Genomic DNA, 17,029 nt, shown 5'->3' on the forward strand with positions numbered 1-17,029 from the left:
GACTGTCACTCAGTCAACAGGAGTTCTTCCACAGACAGAAAGTTGGCGGAGTGTAAGTCTGTGTGCATCATGGATGGTGAGTAACAGTCTATTTACTCACTCACACAGCAAAGGGAAGAGTTACACGCTGAAAGCTCACTTTCAAAGAGTGTAACGTCTTAATCTGTACACACACGGGAGCTAAATATGTTTTGCCACAGTGATGTTGGTAATTAAAGGTCGGCTCCTGCAGAGCTGCTTCCAACAAACCAGAGATGTCACACACGATGTTGCGTTTTTCCTCCACAGTTCTTCTGCCCCCCATGCTGGAGAGTGATCCACACCTGAGTGAGTACATTTTAATACACCCTCTTTTAAAACAAGTTACCACAAGTCAAACATATAAAGAGCTAAACAGTCTGAGGGCTTTCGCTTCCTCATTTTGCTTTCTTGATGGGCATTCACATCTGTTAAATGTGTGTGTGTGTGCGTGTGTGTGTGTGTGTGTGTGAGAGAGAGAGAGAGAGAGAGGGAGAGAGAGAGAGAGGCTGCTATAATTGTCACCATTTTATACAGTAAAAAAAAAAAAGAAATCTGCCTCTGAGCTGCAGTTCCCCTCTCAATCTCTGTGCAGAAGTTGGTGCGAAATGAGGAAGCACAACATTTGTAATAGTGCCAGAAATGCGACGGGACTTGTTTCATTCTGACCTGCGAAAGATCTGTGTGTCAATATTGTTGATGGCCGTCGGCCCCACAGGAATACTTCTGTCTTCATGCCTGTTATACCAACAGTGTTTAGCAAACACACCGAGACTTCCTGGATCATTTAGTTCCTCTCTCGCACAGGCGTCATGTGTTGTTGCCCTATTTCATTGTAAATGTATCAAAGCAGCTAAAACGTACAGCCTGTTTGCGGTGATAGGTTGGGAGTGTAGAAACAGGTTCATAAGCCACAAGGATGCACTTGGTTCAACCAGGTTTTTGTTGTTTTTCATTCTAATATAAACCAGTACGTCTTTATTGGTTAAAGCTCAAAAGCTCCCAAACACTATGAATTAATAATTAAAGGTGTGCTGGGATGGTTAATAGCTGTGAAATGACATGTGCTGACTAAATTGATCATTCACTAACATGTCTTTATTGCCCAGTTTGTGTATTCATTTATCGGGACCATTTAGAGAAATCTGTTCTTAACGAGCTGTAAAAGGATTTGCTGCTTTTCCATTTGGGATACTGATCGAAGCGGCTGAATGTTGAAAGAAGCCGTTTTTTTACCAGCTATGTGCAGCCGAGAGGACATGAAAGCGTTTAAGAGATGGGAGTGAGTCCGGTTTGAGTCGGTCCTGATGCTGCCTGTAAACGCTCAGCAGGGCAGCATCAGGACCCACTGAGAAGCGCTCCAACGCTGACCTTTGGTGACCTCTGATCTCTGCAGTGATGCAGCCTGAGATCCAGATCTTCGAGCAGCCCAAGCAGAGAGGAATGCGCTTCAGGTACAAGTGCGAAGGTCGCTCAGCTGGAAGCATCCCCGGCGAGAACAGCTCCGACAACAACAGGACTTACCCCAGCCTGCAGGTCTGTCGGCGCTACTTAGCTCAGTCACATCCATGCAAATGGGCTTCGTCACCACGTGACACCGGACCTCAGCGGTCCGTCGTGGGTGAAAGTGTCAGTTGAACACAAAGGTTCCTTTCTGTCAGTAAACGTAATGACGAAGGACACGTAGAACAACCGACCGACCGGAGCAAATCATTAATCCCTGACCCTGTTTCTCTCTTCCCGTCCGCTCAGATCCTCAACTATTGTGGCAAAGGGAAAGTTCGGGTTTACCTGGTGACCAAGAACGAGCCGTACCGGCCGCACCCTCACGACCTGGTCGGGAAGGACTGCAAAGACGGTTTTTACGAGGCCGAGTTTGGCCCCGACCGCAGAGTGATCGCGTGAGTGCCTCCCCAAAATGTCGTCTGTGGTTGTGCTTGATTACTGTGGCTTTCCCAGAGACATTACCTGTGTGTGCGTGCGTGCGTGAGTGTGTGTGTGTGTGTGTGTGTGTGTATTCCAACTGTGACATTCTCTTAGATGGTTTCAGAACCCCTATCTGACCTATCAGATACATGGCAAAGATTTTAATCAAAACACGCAATTACACTCATTCACACACACATTCACACACACACACGTGCTCACACTCACACACACAAGCATATTTGTCTGCGATAAAGAATGCAATATGGGAATTCCCCATATGACATCACCTATAGTGGGTTTAAAATGAAAAACAATGTGTGTGTGTGTGTGGGGGGGGGGGGGGGGGGGGGGGGGGGGGGGGGGGGGATTCTGTGTAACTAAATAATGTCTCTTTATTTAACTACTATTTTACTTATTTGATTGCTGGTTCCTTCTCTTCAGGTGTTTTCTGGTCATCAGAAGTTACCTGTTACACCAGAACTGAATTATTATCTTTGTTTTATTTTTATTTTTTTTTCAGTTTTCAGAATCTGGGCATTCAGTGTGTGAAGAGGAGGGAAGTGAAGGATGCAATCCTCCAGAGGATCAACAGAGGGATCAACCCCTTCAGTGGTGAGTGGCTCCGTCTCCCCCCGACTTCAGGGGTAAATGTGTTGCAATTCTTCTCGTCTCGGCTGAGAACGGAATCTCAATAAACCCTCCGGGGAGCATAAACAGAGTGGTCACCTATTTCTGGGCCGCCGCTTTTTTGGGAAACGTCTGTTTTATTTAAGGCGCTATTCTCAGTGGAACCTTGTTACAGCAACACGGCGGAGGAGGCCGCTGCTCGGTGGGGGCGTGACGTGTCCCAGACGATCACATCTATAGGTTTTATATTATGCTGTCTTTAGCTAATGGCTAAAATCATGGCAACCGTACCATGACCCTCCCAGGGCTGCTCCTTCAGGGATATTTGAGTTTATTTGCCCTTCCTTCTCCCAATTATCGACTCCGGAGTTTATGGTCATAATGTACCAAATAAGCAGGAATGTTGTGTGGTTCCATGTATATACGGGATGTGTGTGTGTGTGTGTGTGTCTGGTCATTTGGTGGCTGTGCCAGCACGCTGTGTTTAATGGCGTTTCTTCAGTCATGCTGCTGACAGACGGGCGGTCATGTGTACAAACAGGCGTTGAGCTACTTCCCCATTCTTAGTCACAGTTGCTCAATCCAGCAGAATGCAGGACGCCACGTGAGAGCTGGGAATGCGGGATTCATTGATGGGGGGAGGGTGGGAGGAGGGGTTTCCCCAGCTCGCAGAGATGAAGATTATAAAACTATGTAGACGCTGAAGGCTTCGTCTTCAATGGCAGCGTTGTGTTCGCGCACTATCATGTGTATATTCCTCAGGAAAAAGGACAAAATGGATGAATCGGCATCGGTTAAATGCTAAAACGCACATTTTCATGTACCGATATTGTAGAAACACTGACATTTACAACGTTGACGAGTGTCTTTAGCTCACATTAACCTTCGAATGTGTCCTTCAAACCTGCTCACAAACATTTAAGACCACAGATGCTAAAACAGCAGCCATTTCATTTACCATCTTTCTGACAAAAGTCTTTGTTATTTTCTGCCACGACTGTCTCTGCCCTTCTGCTATGGGACAGTATAGGACACAGTATAGGACACAGTATAGGGCACAGTATAGGACACAGTATAGGACACAGTATAGGACACAGTATAGGACACAGTATAGGGCAGACCTCTGCGTCCTCTGTGGACAGCACCTGGAGGGAAATTAAAGCGGCGTTCTAGTCCTCTGAAGCCTCCCTGTGATTTAAAGCTGTATTTGACCATTATTACCACCTTAACAAGCTTTACACTCTATAATCGGGGGCACACATTTCAATAATGTGGCTTTTATTGTTAGAATTCTGTTGTATTATTGGATGATCAGAGAAAACTGCCTAAAATAATGAATTTTTGATTGAGTACGAGTTCCATAAATGTAAACCTTCTCCGTTTAAACTTCCCCTGATTGTCCTTGCTTTAGAGAACAGGAATAACCGACCTGTTCTGACCTTTGCATCAGATTTTCTAGTCCTCTTTGTCAAGCTTCACCCAGAGATTTAATTTAGGGGATTATCTGACTCCAGTGTTGACGGAGAATCACGTGTTCCTAAAACTCAACAGCAAATAGTGTCTCTTTAAACACCTGAAGGAGCTGGGGGACGTTCAAGCTTGCGCTAGTTATGCTAAGTCTTAGCGCACATCTTTATATAAATATGAATATTTCAATCAGAAACGTTGATGTTAGTGTATTTCATGTAAAATATTCCTTCAACTAAATGCACAAACGCGTTTTGCAAATCTGCGACAGATTAGCGGGGGCACAGAACATTTTCCCCTTCTTTTCCCCCTCTTGACACCGTGCACGGCTGGTGTATTGATGCAGTGTAATATTCTACACACCGTGAAAGTGGCTGTGAATCACAGTGGAGACGTTGCTTGTGGCGACGTTTGGCACCTGACTCCTCTTCTTTCTCGCTGTCACGCTCTGCTCCCACGCACACGCTAACCCTCACATCCACCTGCTAGTGCCATCGCTGCTGCCGCCGTGGTGAGCCTCCTGACCCGTGCAGCTGCGGCCTTCAGCCAACAAGCTGCTGCCGCAGCACCTCTGACACATTTTTCATGCACCGATCCAGCAGCACGTGCGCACGCCCCGAACATGTTCCACCAGTACCTTTGATATTTCCACTTTGGTGCAGGCAGATTTTGTTTCTTCCTCCCTCAGATTCTCATCCTCCCACAGAAGACAAAAATGGACTGGTTATAGTGGGACAGAGGGTAAATGGACTGGTTATAGTGAGACAGAGGGTAAATGGACTGGTTATAGTGGGACAGAGGGTAAATGGACTGGTTATAGTGGGACAGAGAGGGTAAATGGACTGGTTATAGTGAGACAGAGAGGGTAAATGGACTGGTTATAGTGAGACAGAGAGGGTAAATGGACTGGTTATAGTGGGACAGAGAGGATAAATGGACTGGTTATAGTGGGACAGAGGGTAAATGGACTGGTTATAGTGAGACAGAGAGGGTAAATGGACTGGTTATAGTGGGACAGAGAGGATAAATGGACTGGTTATAGTGGGACAGAGAGGATAAATGGACTGGTTATAGTGGGACAGAGGGTAAATGGACTGGTTATAGTGGGACAGAGGGTAAATGGACTGGTTATAGTGAGACAGAGAGGGTAAATGGACTGGTTATAGTGAGACAGAGAGGGTAAATGGACTGGTTATAGTGGGACAGGGAGGATAGATGGACCAGTTATAGTAGGACAGAGAGGATAATGGACTGGTTATAGTGGGACAGAGAGGATAAGTGGACTGGTTATAGTGGGACAGAGAGGATAATGGACTGGTTATAGTGGGACAGAGAGGATAAGTGGACTGGTTATAGTGGGACAGAGAGGATAAATGGACTGGTTATAGTGAGACAGAGAGGGTAAATGGACTGGTTATAGTGGGACAGAGAGGGTAAATGGACTGGTTATAGTGAGACAGAGAGGGTAAATGGACTGGTTATAGTGGGACAGAGAGGGTAAATGGACTGGTTATAGTGGGACAGAGACGGCATATTGACTGGTTATGCTGGGACAGAGAGGATAAATGGACTGGTTATAGTGGGACAGAGAGGGTAAATGGACTGGTTATAGTGGGACAGAGAGGATAAATGGACTGGTTATAGTGGGACAGAGAGGATAAATGGACTGGTTATAGTGGGACAGAGAGGATAAATGGACTGGTTATAGTGGGGCATAGAGGGTAAATGGACTGGTTATAGTGGGACAGAGAGGATAAATGGACTGGTTATAGTGGGGCAGAGAGGGTAAATGGACTGGTTATAGTGGGGCAGAGAGGGTAAATGGACTGGTTATAGTGGGACAGAGAGGGTAAATGGACTGGTTATAGTGGGACAGAGAGGGTAAATGGACTGGTTATAGTGGGGCAGAGAGGGTAAATGGACTGGTTATAGTGGGACAGAGAGGGTAAATGGACTGGTTATAGTGGGACAGAGAGGGTAAATGGACTGGTTATAGTGGGGCAGAGAGGGTAAATGGACTGGTTATAGTGGGGCAGAGAGGGTAAATGGACTGGTTATAGTGGGACAGAGAGGATAAATGGACTGGTTATAGTGGGGCAGAGAGGGTAAATGGACTGGTTATAGTGGGGCAGAGAGGGTAAATGGACTGGTTATAGTGGGACAGAGAGGGTAAATGGACTGGTTATAGTGGGGCAGAGAGGGTAATGGACTGGTTATAGTGGGGCAGAGAGGGTAAATGGACTGGTTATAGTGGGGCAGAGAGGATAAATGGACTGGTTATAGCGGGACAGGTAAAGAGGACAGTGTGGTGTCTTTTACGATGATAAAGCTGCATCCAGATTTGATTCTTTTGACCAGTTCCTGTCTGACTTCTGGCCCAGCAGGTGTGTGCCTCTCGGGCGTAACAGCTCAGCAGATTTTGTGTGTCAGAATGTCAAAGATTTTAGATTTATGGACTCACAAGAGTGACAAATTATTGGCGCTTTCACACACGTCACGGCATTCTCAGGAGGCACTGTGGTCGCTTTTTCCACCCCAGGGAGACGTTGCAGAGCATCGCCGTGGTGACGCATCGTGGGAGGGGATGGCCTCCTCGGGTCGAGCCAGCCTGAGAGAAATTGTGTGATGAAGGAAGAGGCAGATGTGAAACCCCTGTGCACGTTGTGTGTGGGTGTCTCAGTCTGTCGTGAATACAGCTCCTCACTCTCTACACTTGTGTGGGCTGCCGAGCTTATCTGTGACGTTTTTAATAGGATCCAAAGTTGTGGTTGTGGGGACAACTTACAGACTCGGCGGTGGCGATAACGTCAACTCCACCCGCCCCCTACACACACACACACACACACACACACACACACACACACACACACACACACACACACAATTTCTCAACCATTTGTATGATTTTTCACCTCACTGAGGTGTTTGAGGATCAAAAAGGTCCCGTTTAAACTGGCATTTTGATGTTTTGATCCTCTTTTTTCTGTCACGATTACTTTCAGTCACCAAAGGGAAATAGCATTTTCACAATGACACTTTGTTCCACGGAAATAAGCGGAATATGACTCCAAGTGTTGACTTGCAGCTAAAACCAAGAGGTCGCCGACTCACACACACACCTCGAGGGGCTTTTGTCGCCCAAACATAGTAAACACAACTGATGGATTAGCATGTTAGCACTGACATTGATGACGTCTGCGTGTGTGTCCTCAGTGCCTCGTGAGCAGCTGCTGCTGACGGAGGAGTACGACCTGAATGTGGTTCGCCTGTGCATCCAGGTTTCCCTGCAGGACGAGACGGGCCAGTACAGCCAGTCCCTCAGGCCCATTGTCACTAATCCCATCTACGACAACAGTGAGTGGCTTTGGAATTGTGAAATTGCCTCGTGTGTCACCTGTTTGACACATTATTTAGAGTCTACTGATCTAAAATTCTTTAAGAAAAGGAGACTGAGTGATTTGAATTGACGGGCAACTGTTCTTATGCAGCGTCTGAGCCTGTTGTGAGCGCCGGCTACAGTCAGAAGGCAGTTTTCAGCGTTCACTTCAGTGTTTCTCAAGTTTAGAAAGAGGAAGTGCTTTCATACACCCTACCCCAAAGCTGTTACCACAGAGCACTTCCTCTTCTGCATGCATGTGACATGTGTCTCAACTGGCCCGGCTGATGTGGTCTTAAAACCGGGCTGCCTACTGAGAGCGTTCCACTGAACCACTTTAGCCAGGCTGGTAGGTCAGACTGGATTTGGGTCTCTTACAACTCTGTGTGGACGTGATTAGGGGCCCCAAACACGGCTGAGCTGAGGATCTGTCGGATCAACAGGAACAGCGGCAGCGTCAAAGGAGGAGATGAAATCTTCCTGCTATGTGATAAAGTGCAGAAAGGTACATTCCCCCCCCCCCCAAATGTTCATGTCCCCAAATTTCGCTCCGTCCATGCGGCGTCAGTAATAACAGGCCCGTCTTCCCATCGTCCCCCTCTCCTGCAGATGATATCGAGGTGCGGTTCTTCTCCACCGATGGCTGGGAGGCCAAAGGATCCTTTTCCCAGGCCGACGTTCATCGGCAAGTAGCCATCGTCTTCAAGACGCCGCCCTACTACAACACCGCCATCATGGACTCGGTCACGGTGCACATGCAGCTGCGCAGACCCTCCGACCAGGAAGTCAGCGAATCAATGGACTTCAGATATTTGCCTGATGATAAAGGTGAGCGGTGGTCGACCTCCTCGGGCTACCGACGAACTGGTACCTGGAGTTCCTGACCCAGCTCGGAGCTGATCATTGATTGATGGGTTTCTTTTTTATTGTCGTAGATCCTTATGGCTATAACGAGAAGAAGCGCAGAAGAGAGAACATCATGAGGATATCGGGACTGTCAAGTACGAGAAACAGTAATACCTCTGTGTGTGTGTGTGTGTGTGTGTGTGTACGTGTGTTTTAATAGATATTTCTGGCTTTTCTTAGGTGGGCCCTTTTCATGTCTGGCTATGAACAGACCAAAGGCGGTCTCCCAGAGTACCATGAGAAAAGGTGACTTGTTTGATTGTAGTTTTTTTTTTTTAAAAAGAGATGCGTAAAGAAATAGATGCAACTGCCGCCTTTAATCATTCCGAATTCCGAGCAGCGCGTGATGACTCATTGAAGCCGCGCTCAAGGTTTTCTCTCTGTTTTGTAGACATGTACCTGAGGCAACAGCCCGCAGCAACAATGCAACAACAGCCGCCGGTCTTCAACCAGCAACCGTCGGTCTACAACCCGGGGGCTCAGCCGGCACCGATGACGTCACAGCCTCCAGCCGTGCCCGGCGGCCACTCGTGGGTGAATCCCAATCTCTCCATGGAGACTGTCACCATGCACACCCCTGCTGGCGTCAGCAGTCTCTCGTGTCCCGCTGGCGGCAGGCAGCAGCAGCAGCAGCCGGGCCGGGGGTCTGAATCGGGTTACCCCCACCGGATGGAGCACAACACCTTTGAGAGCCACATTCTGCCTCAACTCTCCATCCGGGACTTGCAGATTTTGGATGCAACCTCGCAAGGAGCTGAAGCAAACCAGCCCCAGTCCCAGTCCCAGTCCATGTCCCAGCCCCAGTCCCAGTCCCAGCCGCTCTTCCACATGCAGAATCAAAGAGAGGTGCTTCCCCCCGACACTCACGCCCAGACCCGCCCAGGCAGCAGCAACCAGGGTCTCCAGACTGTGTGGCCCAGTTTCAATCCCCTCAATCCCCTCCAGAACAGCTGTAATGGCTCTTTGTTCCTAGCGGGGATGGATGGAGAGGATTTTATCAAAGATCTGATGGAGGAAGGGTCCCAGCCTGTCTTCCAAATGAAGCAGGAGCCTCAGATCACAGTGGGACAAGAGTCCCACGCCTCAGTTATGCAGCCCACGATGGAAAGCCACGGAAATACGTACACCAACCTGCTTCCCCGTTCCGTGAGCAACGGGAGCCACATGGAGTTGAGACAAGACGGCTCCCAGCCTCTCAAGAATCTGCAAAACCCCTACTCAAATAGCAGAACAGGCTCGGAGACTCACTTCCTGACTTTGGCTGACTGGATCAAAGCCACCCGACACAACAACTGAAGCATCTTTAGTCTGACAGCAGGAACAGAAGAGAAGCAGCCTGGCGGTGGCCTCGTTCAGCCTTCTGGCCTCTCCTCGCGGGTGCAGCGGGCTTCGTCGCACCGGCAGGACCTACCGCTGTAGCGGTGTCCAGCGAGGGCCCCAATCACGCCGCCTCAAAGTTTCCGGACTCCTTTGATTTCTCTCTGCCTGACGTACGCAGAGACTCGAGAATCGCACCTTTAGCTTAGCAACCTTAGCATCACGATGAACAAATTAGCTCACAGCCGTTTGAAAAGAGGCGGCCTGACGTGGGAAAATGTATTTCTTTCTTAATTGAGGGTGTTCCACCCACATGGAGAACAAGTCGGGTCGGGTTTGCCATTGGGTTTCGACCAGAAACCGGAACTTGGGGCGTCACCTCACTGGTCCATTTGCTTCCAGCTTCTTCAATAAATAAATAAAATACTTTGACTTGTACCGACGACATATTTTAATGGAAATGAATGAATTTCTCTGTCTTTTCTATTGTCAACAATTTGCATCTTAATCAAAGCTACCTTGACAATAACTGATTGTTCCTGCCGCGCACACGCCGTGCACACGCCTGTTGCGTTACACTGTTACCTTTTTTTTTTACCACGACGTGCACTCTGTAAATACCTGTTAGCAGTCTTGAGAATGAAAACGAGAAACTGCACAGACGCTGAAGAAACGTCTAGGTACTAAAATTTCCATTGAGGAAGTTGGAGCGAAGCACACTTGAGTGTGGTCCTTCCACTGTAATGACTATGTCATGTGATGGTGTCTTATTCAGAGTTCTCAGAGTATTTCTTCTTGTTCACCCTCTCATGGACGCGTGTCTGGACTGAACAAGCGCCAAAGTCCCGCCACGCCAGGCGCTCTCCCCCTGGCAGTCGGGGATATTGAATATTTGGATTATTTCTTTGTATGAAGTGCTACTTGTTTTTTTCTACTGTTAAGTACAAATAAAATCGCTGTATTCCTCACTGGTTTGTCAGTCTATGGTACAAACGGTCGGGTGAACCACGCGTGGTGAGCGAGGGCCCGAGGAAACTTGTTATTTTCCACTTTGAGAAAATCTTAAGAGTGAAAGTGAAACAGACTACACCCAGTCATGACGTTGGTAGAAAAGATTCATTTGCACCCACACGAAGAGCAAAGCCCAGACCAGGTGACCAGAGAGGCTCCCACCCATCGAGGAGCCGAAACCAACCAACCAGCCGCTGTTAAAAGGGACGCTCCAGATAAATAAGTAATCAGTGGCTGTGTAGCTGCTGGGCATCACCTTGAAAAGAGCATTTTTCAGCCGTAGCGAGCTGAGCTTCCAGAGAACGCAGCCTCTTAGACTGGAGCTGTTTTCTCTGGTAGACTGAGGTGAAACACTTCCTTCCTGCCTTGTTGTAAATGAACCACAGGTAAACGTGAATCAAGACAGTTTGTGCAAAAGCTGCTTTTCCTAATTTACCATTTTCAATGCGTCATTTTGTGTCGAGATTCATCCGTTTCTTTATATCCGTTTGTTCCCCAATTGTTTCGGACACTTCCTGATATGACTACATAATTGCTGAGAGTCACAATTTTATCAGTTTTTGTAATCAGCTCGATGTATTTTCACTTTTTCGTGTGTGTCAGCAGGAGCAGGAGTGTGGATATTTGTATTTATTATAATCCCTTCAACACAAATAGGGGCTGGTGTGTCCTTAAATTGTCTTGTTTTGTGCTGCAAGACAAACTTTAACACATTTCAACCCTCTTCCTCCACAAAATGACATAAAGAGAGTCGATTTGAACGACCCAGAGGTCCAATAATGTGGCTTTGCTCATATAAAGTTACAGGACAAACTACTTAATCACAGTCGCTGATTTAAAATAACAACCAATGACGATTTCACAATGACGCAAAAGCTTGCGTAATAACTCAGAGCTGAGCCACAAACCAGTTGAGATGATTCACCATAAAGGACTACTGTTATCCTGGGCTGGAGCGGTTTCAGCACGCGTGTGATTGAACCGGTGTGTGTTGCGTCACGCACACGCACACGCGCGTCCTCGGCGCCCAGCACAGAGCGTCTCCAACCATGTCCTAGATGAGGCAAGCTCGACCTGTTCAGCCACCTGTTTCCAGTAAAGCCCCACCACTGCTGCTCTGTCTCCTCCCCTCCTTCCCTCCGCGCCTCTCGGCTCTTTCCTCCTCCTTCCTTTGATGCTCTGCAAACACTTTCTCGTAGCCGTGACTTGTGCGTGAACTCAGACACGCGCATAGAGATGCACACAGCAGATATCTGGATTGACTAGATGTGTGTGTGTGTGTGTGTTTTTCCAGCCTCGCTGTTATTGCTTCCGCCTCATGCGTAATTTTACAGATCCTACAATTATCAAACTTCCTGCAGCAGATTTTAATTACAGGTAATGTTGCTGCACATGAGCTAACTCATGCTGGAAAACCCCACGCTGACTTCATCGTGTCATGGTCCACCAGACTGAATACCTGCATGAACTATTACGTCTGTATTATAAACAAGCCGCATCGGCTGTGTTTGACGGGGATTTTCTTGTCTTTGCTTTTAGTTTTTTTTCCTCCTGTTTGTTCAACTTGGCAAACCTGATTCTGACCAGTCCAGGATTTCCAAGCACCATGCCGATACCTCCCAGAGCAACACGCCAGTGCTGCGGTGGCGATGCTGTTAAGTACCCACACCACTTTCTGGCCAACCCAGCAAAAAAACAGCAAAGAACCATTCAGGAAGAGAGGAATTTCAGAAGCAGAGAATGACTCCGGAGTTGTGGTGATGTCACAGGTCTGCTGTTGTAATTTATATATGATAAATCCCAATGGGGGCAACCCCAGCGTGTAGGTTTCTTTCTTAAAATCATGTTGGAAATCATAACTTTCCTATTTAAAAAGTGATTCCTTCGAAAGGCTGAACTGCTGTTATGGTCTGATTGTACACGTTTTCTGCTTCTGATGAGATAAAAATCCATTCTTGGTTGAGACGTTTCCTTCCTTCCCTATTTCTCCCATATTGTGCCGTCCGCCTGTCTGTCGGAATGGCAGCATATTCAGTAACGCTGCCGCTTAAGCAGGAAACAGAAACAGCTGGCTGCCAAAGCAACATCAAGCTGAAACACAAAAAGAAACTGGAGTCTAGGTCGGCTCACCGTCTTCTGATGGAAAACCAGAGGGGTTTCCCATTTCAGGAATCTATTTAAAGCGTTGTGGCAAGGAAACTTTGGAGGGTTGTAAAGGTTTGAGCTGATTTTAAAGCACCGTTTTGTAGGTACGACGGGATCGAATGACATTTTGTGTGAGAATCATGCGTATGAAGTGGATTTCAACATTGGTTTGAACTGGTTTTACATCAACCAACATCACCTATCTCTGGTGAGAGGCAGCAGATCATCATCATCATCATCGTCATCGTCTTCGTCATCCCACACTCTCATCTCTCTGAGCCACACTCAGCTACTGTCCTTTCACCAGCAGCGGCGTTGTGGCGTCCCTCCTCTGACGTCGCCTTACATACATCACACTTGACATCACAGGTCCCCACCTGAAACCAAACCTTCAACCAAACCGACGCCTCCACAGTGAGCAGCTTCGCCTGCACTCACAGCTCTAACGATGTTACTATAGCATACTGAACAACCACCCCCCAACCCCCAAAACTTCTGAGAACGTGGGGGCTGACCTGCAGCTTAATTCGACCCTGCCAGTTTCAGAGGCAGGAACACGAGACCCAAGAGTTCCACCGTGCGACACGTTTTCATCTCTGCAACGTTTCATCTTTGAAATTATTGACTTTAGATAATCCAACTGGAGCATCGGTGCCGATGCCTGAATTTGCTACTTGGAAATAAATAGGGCAGTTATAACGGGAAAGAATCAAAGTTGAGTTTTTAATAGTAACAGAGTTTAGATGGATTCATTATTAGGCAATTTAACAAAGACGTTCTATAAAGAACCCACCCCAGAGAGCAGTTGAGGGCAATAAACCTTAGATGTAGAGTTCAAATAGCCTCACTACTCATATCTGGATATGCTTTCGGTCTTGTCGTATGGTTGTTGTGCAACAGTTTTAAATTTTTTTTTGACTGCTTTAACTTTAGTACAATATTCACCTTTGGAAATGCATTTTAGTGCAGCTTAGGAAAGTTTCTCTTTTGCTAAACAATACAATGGATAATTAATTAAAACGTACACACCTTAATATGATTGTTTTTTTTATTATTTTGTTTTGTTTTTTAAATTAATGCAACCTAAAAGTGGCTGGTGTATCTATTTTGTAAAGTGACTGCGCCCTCTAGTGGCCAAAAGTAAGCGTTGCTGTTTTGACCTTTAATCTTCCAAAGCCAAGAGTTTTTGATCACAAAGCAACCTACGGTGTTATTTAACCTTGTTTTACTCCAGACTATGTATGTGCTATATTAATATGTGGATGAGATATGGAGGAACGCATCGACATAAATAAAGAGTAGACGCCGCATCTGTGACCCAAGACATCCGGCCGCCATCTTGGTCCGGTCATCGTAGTGGAACCGGGGGAGATGCCGGAGCACTGTGCAGCCTATTCCTGTACAAATCGGCGGACTACTGGGAGCAGGGCTCGGGGGATTACTTTTCACAGGTAAGGTTGAACATTAGTGTTGGGTTTATTTTGTGATTAGAATGTTATTATACTATATTTATGTCCACCAGCGAAACTTTGCCTTGCTAATGTTAGCTGAAGTTAGCTAAGCTATGTTTACAGCCAGGTATTGGATCACCTGAGATTTTATAAATCACATTTTCCTTTACACAGACTTAGATTACAACTGACACGAGAATGCTATAGTAGAAATGAAACAAATATTGCTAATATAACACTGACCAGCAGATTTTTACTTGCATAAACTACAGACAACAGAACATCTGACTGCAGAATAGTTTGCAAACACGCAATTTTAGCAGCTTTGGTTCATTACCAACAGATAGGCGTAAGAATAGTTTTATTGAAGAAAGGTTCTAAGAAATTTGATGGAATAAATAGGCTTGAGCTCCTATTTATATTGTGCTTGTGTTGGCTCTCTCCGATCTCTTCTTTTCATCTTGAAGGTTTCCCAAAGACAAAGACAAGAGGAAGAAGTGGGAATTGGCTTTGAGGAGGGAAGGATTCACTGCAACTGAATCATCTGTCATTTGCAGTCAGCATTTTAAGCAGGATGACTTTGACAGGACAGGACAGGTGGTCCGACTCAAAGATGGTGTTATTCCCTCCCTCTTCAGCTTCCTGGTTCACCTCCAAAGAGTAGGTATATCATCATAAGCCCTTTAGCTTTCAGACATATAAATATTCTATTATCAGACACAGGGCTTTTTTATTTTTTTCCCAAGTATTGTGCATTTTCATTTTAGCCGGAAAAGGGCAGGACTACCTCGACCTCCAGAAAAGCTGAAGGGAGCCCGTCTGTGGCCACTCGGGGTGACCCAGAAGCTTCAACCTCATACTCACAACCTAAGCCGAATGATGTGAGCATTTCCATTTTAAATATCCCATCAAAAGGGTCTTAGACATAATAAAACCTCTGTTGTTTGCTGCCGCTCATATTGGGCAGGTGAGAAGCGAATGTGGGCCATCCTCTAGTGGTGTGTGTGGAACTGAACGTCACTCAAACCATGTGCGTCCCTCCTACTAGGATCATAGCTATGCCTTGCCTGCTTCTCCGTCCGCTCTCAAGGCTAGACTCAATGAAGCTTTAGCAAGAGTGGAAAGTCTGGAGCGAGAGAAGAAGAATGCCAGGGCGAGAGAAAAGAGGGCAAAGACCACGGTAAAGAGTCTGTTGGGGGATCTGAGAGAAGAACCTCATTAATGAAGAACTCAAAGAGAGGCTTGGTTTCTACTCAGGTAAGATAGTTGCACTTTGAAATTCACATACATCTTATTCTTATCCTCTTTATTAAAGTCTTGAGTTATTATAGTTGTTATAGAGTTATTATATGAAAGGGAATTATTCTTTTATTCTCATACAATTTCAGATCTTCAAATAGACTTCATGGCAAAGCAGGGCCATGAGTACTCCAAGGACTGCAGAGAGTTTGCCCTCATGCTTCATCTGCATGGTCCAAAGGCCTACAAATACCTCAGAGAGACTCGCAATTTTCCCCTCCCTCATCCACATACATTACAAAGGTCGTCCACGTAAAATCCAATCAAATTTTTGGACATTTCTGTTGCAAACGCGTTAATTGTCCATATTTCTACAGGTGGCTGTATTCGGTGGATGACGAGTCTGATGCTGGAGAGGAGATGCTAGGAAGACCAGGCTAAATATGGATGTGCTGCCATGGTCAAACCTAAAACGTGTGCGTGTGTGTGTTTGTGTTTGTGTGTGTGAGACGATGGATGGGCGTGCCTCCAATGTTGGTTTGCAACCAGCTTGGGTGTGAGCTGAAAGGAAACCCACAAGTTTCCCACATCCGGTGACTGGTGAGAAAGTATTTGTAATGATGGCTGCAGGCCACATGCTGAAGTTGGCACCTAATCTGTTGCAGGTAAGTAATTGTTGTCGACCGATTTGTGCAGAACTTTATATGTAAATACAGTTGTCTGTTCCTTGGCGCAGTTATGGTTGAATGTGACGAGCAGCATTTTGCTGTTTGGGCTTGTTTGAGCAGGGTCTGGTTCTTTCTCTGCAGGCCCTACAGTCCAATCGCAACGACTGGACAGATTAATTGGAAGTACATCGATCACCTCAGCGATGTGCAGCGTCTCACCCACTACGGTGGCCCAGTGATTCCGTCAGAAGGCGGAGCAACGCTGATGAGAGCTGCAGAGCTTCAGTCACCAAGCTTCAGTACGTCGTCAGGGAGGAGGTCAGAAGGGAGGACCTTTTTCTGCTTGGGGAACACATTGAGGAGACGGTTTGGCACCGACCACCATCATTCCAACTTGTTGTCACTGGTTGTGTCTGTTTCTACAGCTCAGGATACAACATATTGCCTCCATTGACCTGCAGAAAGGAAGCATGAGGAAGAAGCTCTGCAAAACCCTTCCAGGGCTCTTAGCACATTTCAACTTTCATGAGCAACTTCCAACTCGAATTTACCTTGGAGAAAAATATAAATATTATTTTATTTTTATATATATAGTAACATGTCTATTGTGTTATATTTTCTATAAGAAAATAAGATGTGTTTGTATTTTGTTTCTTAATTTTTCAAGCTATTAAAATAGGTGAATAGAGCAATCTGCTTTTCTATCATATTACTGTGTAATTAGTAATAATATATGCTTGTATGTATAATATTTAATAAATAACCGAAAATATAATTTATTTGAATGAATACATGTGTCGCGTGTGTTTTGCTAAACACCTCATACATCACATATAGCAATACAGTATTCTATTACTGTTAAGCCCGTTATAAAT

The 17,029-nt window shown here is 46.2% G+C and overlaps 1 protein-coding gene and 1 long non-coding RNA gene across 8 annotated transcripts; both read left to right on the forward strand.

The window, feature by feature from the left end:
- Positions 1–10,608, forward strand: LOC101061101 (proto-oncogene c-Rel). The gene is made up of 11 exons (XM_011602844.2): positions 1–76; positions 289–327; positions 1,415–1,554; positions 1,771–1,919; positions 2,468–2,559; positions 7,255–7,395; positions 7,818–7,922; positions 8,027–8,245; positions 8,353–8,418; positions 8,504–8,569; positions 8,715–10,608. Exons 1-11 carry the CDS (start codon positions 70–72, stop codon positions 9,617–9,619), a joined length of 1,929 nt encoding a protein of 642 aa, XP_011601146.2. The 5' UTR covers positions 1–69; the 3' UTR covers positions 9,620–10,608.
- A 208-nt stretch (positions 10,609–10,816) lies between these two features.
- On the forward strand, positions 10,817–16,943 carry LOC101080111 (uncharacterized). 7 transcript variants are annotated; one of them, XR_003888216.1, is made up of 9 exons: positions 11,848–12,028; positions 12,191–14,247; positions 14,715–14,907; positions 15,015–15,128; positions 15,296–15,504; positions 15,636–15,789; positions 15,864–16,151; positions 16,296–16,472; positions 16,580–16,943. It is a non-coding gene; the product is annotated as an uncharacterized lncRNA (long non-coding RNA). The 7 variants fall into 7 exon arrangements; XR_003888217.1 differs by having other exon boundaries at positions 16,296–16,453; XR_003888213.1 differs by lacking the exon at positions 11,848–12,028 and adding an exon at positions 10,817–11,037 and having other exon boundaries at positions 16,296–16,943.
- Positions 16,944–17,029: the final 86 nt, after the last annotated feature.

Source organism: Takifugu rubripes, chromosome 4, assembly GCF_901000725.2.
Source record: "Takifugu rubripes chromosome 4, fTakRub1.2, whole genome shotgun sequence".
NCBI classification, from domain to species: Eukaryota; Metazoa; Chordata; class Actinopteri; order Tetraodontiformes; family Tetraodontidae; genus Takifugu; species Takifugu rubripes.